The 2500-nt window shown below is 65.5% G+C and overlaps 1 protein-coding gene across 1 annotated transcript in view; it reads right to left on the reverse strand.

Moving 5' to 3' along the window:
• Positions 1–420: 420 nt before the first annotated feature.
• Positions 421–2500, reverse strand: part of LOC113804450 (uncharacterized) — a 2160-nt gene continuing 80 nt past the window's right edge. The window contains exons 1-3 of the mRNA XM_070116153.1: positions 2044–2500; positions 1711–1901; positions 421–1474 (exon numbers count right to left, since the gene is read on the reverse strand). The exon at positions 2044–2500 is cut by the window's right edge and continues 80 nt beyond it. Of these exons, the coding sequence (XP_069972254.1) occupies positions 421–1474; positions 1711–1901; positions 2044–2500 (1702 nt within the window). The remainder of the gene's footprint in view (positions 1475–1710; positions 1902–2043) is intronic.

Here is a 2500-nt window from a genome sequence, read left to right on the forward strand (position 1 = left end):
CCCTTTCAACCACCCCCTCCCCCTCTCCCTCCCCCTCCCTTCCAACCCCCTGTAACCCTTTCATCCTCTCTCTCCCCTCCCCATCCCCCTCCCTTCCTCAGAACCCACCCACCCTACCTCTTTACAACATCACCCCCTCCCCTCCATCCCCCTCCACCCTCCACCCACCCTCACCCAATCCCCCAATCCCCCCTTCCCCCCTCCACCCCTCCACCCAACCCCCACACCCTCACCACCCATCCCCCACCCCTCTTCTCCACCCCTTCCCCCTCCCCCACCCATTCGCACCGACGCCCATTGTTGCGTCCAGTGGAGTGTAGGGCGTAATTGAGTGGTTGTTCAGTAGGTAATTGACTCTTAATGAAAACAAACTCGGGACATTAATCACTTGTCAGCGAGTGAAGTATTGCCAACTCGTTATCAAGCAATTATGTTCCAGCGGTCCGGACAGGCAAATTGGGTCCGGCGGCGGGCGGGATTGAGGGCGGGGTTGAGGGCGGGGTTGAGGGCGGGATTGAGGGCGGGGTTGAGGGCGGGGTTGTGGGCGGGATTGAGGGCGGGTTTGTGGGCGGGATTGAGGGCGGGTTTGTGGGCGGGGTTGAGGGCGGGGTTGAGGGCGGGATTGAGGGCGGGATTGAGGGCGGGTTTGTGGGCGGGATTGAGGGCGGGATTAAGGGCGGGTTTGTGGGCGGGTTTGAGGGCGGGATTGAGGGCGGGTTTGAGGGCGGGATTGAGGGCGGGTTTGTGGGCGGGATTGTGGGCGGGGTTGAGGGCGGGTTTGTGGGCGGGATTGAGGGCGGGTTTGAGGGCGGGATTGAGGGCGGGTTTGTGGGCGGGGTTGAGGGCGGGATTGAGGGCGGGTTTAAGGGCGGGATTGAGGGCGGGATTGATGGCGGGGTTGAGGGCGGGATTGAGAGCGGGTTTGTGGGCGGGATTGAGGGCGGGTTTGTGGGCGGGATTGAGGGCGGGATTGAGGGCGGGTTTGAGGGCGGGATTGAGGGCGGGTTTGAGGGCGGGATTGAGGGCGGGTTTAAGGGCGGGATTGAGGGCGGGATTGATGGCGGGTTTGTGGGCGGGGTTGAGGGCGGGTTTGTGGGCGGGTTTTGAGGGCGGGATTGAGAGCGGGTTTGTGGGCGGGTTTGTGGGCGGGTTTGAGGGCGGGATTGAGGGCGGGTTTGAGGGCGGGTTTGTGGGCGGGATTGAGGGCGGGGTTGAGGGCGGGATTGAGGGCGGGATTGAGGGCGGGTTTGAGGGCGGGTTTGTGGGCGGGTTTGTGGGCGGGTTTGAGGGCGGGATTGAGGGCGGGTTTGAGGGCGGGTTTGTGGGCGGGATTGAGGGCGGGGTTGAGGGCGGGGTTGAGGGCGGGATTGAGGGCGGGATTGGGACGGGTTTGAGGGCGGGTTTGAGGGCGGGATTGAGGGCGGGTTTGAGGGCGGGTTTGAGGGCGGGCTTGAGGGCGGGATTGTGGGCGGGACTGAGGGCGGGAGGGCGGGATAGAGGGCGGGTTTGTGGGCGGGTGTGAGGGCGGGTTTGAGGGCGGGGTTGAGGGCGGGTTTGAGGGCGGGTTTGTGGGCGGGATTGAGGGCGGGTTTGTGGGCGGGATTGAGGGCGGGAGGGCGGGATTGAGGGCGGGTTTGTGGGCGGGTTTGAGGGCGGGTTTGTGGGCGGGTTTGAGGGTGGGTTTGTGGGCGGGATTGAGGGCGGGAGGGCGGGATTGAGGGCGGGTTTGTGAGCGGGATTGAGGGCGGGTTTGTGGGCGGGTTTGAGGGCGGGTTTGTGGGCGGGTTTGAGGGTGGGTTTGTGGGCGGGATTGAGGGCGGGAGGGCGGGATTGAGGGCGGGTTTGTGAGCGGGATTGAGGGCGGGTTTGTGGGCGGGATTGAGGGCGGGGTTGAGGGCGGGCTTGCGGACGGGGTTGTGGGCGGGATTATAGGAAGGGTTAGTGGGCGGGGTTGTGGGAAGGGTTGTGGGTGGGATTGAGGAAGGGTTAGTGGGCGGGGTTGTGGGAATGGTTGTGGGCAGGTTTGAGATAGGGTTAGTGGGCGGGTTTGCGGGCGGGATTGAGGGCGGGATTGAGGGCGGGATTGAGGGCGGGTTTGTGGGCGGGTTTGAGGGCGGGATTGTGGGCGGGATTGAGGGCAGGATTGAGAGCGGGTTTGAGGGCGGGGTTGTGGGCGGGGTTGAGGGCGGGATTGTGGGCGGGCTTGAGGGCGGGATTGCGGGCGGGTTTGTGGGCGGGATTGTGGGCGGGTTTGAGGGCGGGATTGTGGGCGGGTTTTGAGAGTGGGTTTGTGGGCGGGATTGAGGGTGGATTTGTGGGCGGGATTGAGGGCGGCTTTGAGGGCGGGTTTGTGGGCGGGTTTGTGGGCGGGTTTGAGGGCGGGATTGAGGGCGGGGTTGAGGGCGGGTTTGAGGGCGGGATTGAGGGCGGGGTTGAGGGCGGGGTTGAGGGCGGGTTTGAGGGCGGGATTGAGGGCGGGGTTGAGGACGGGTTTGAGGGC

Source organism: Penaeus vannamei, chromosome 38, assembly GCF_042767895.1.
Source record: "Penaeus vannamei isolate JL-2024 chromosome 38, ASM4276789v1, whole genome shotgun sequence".
NCBI lineage: Eukaryota > Metazoa > Arthropoda > Malacostraca > Decapoda > Penaeidae > Penaeus > Penaeus vannamei.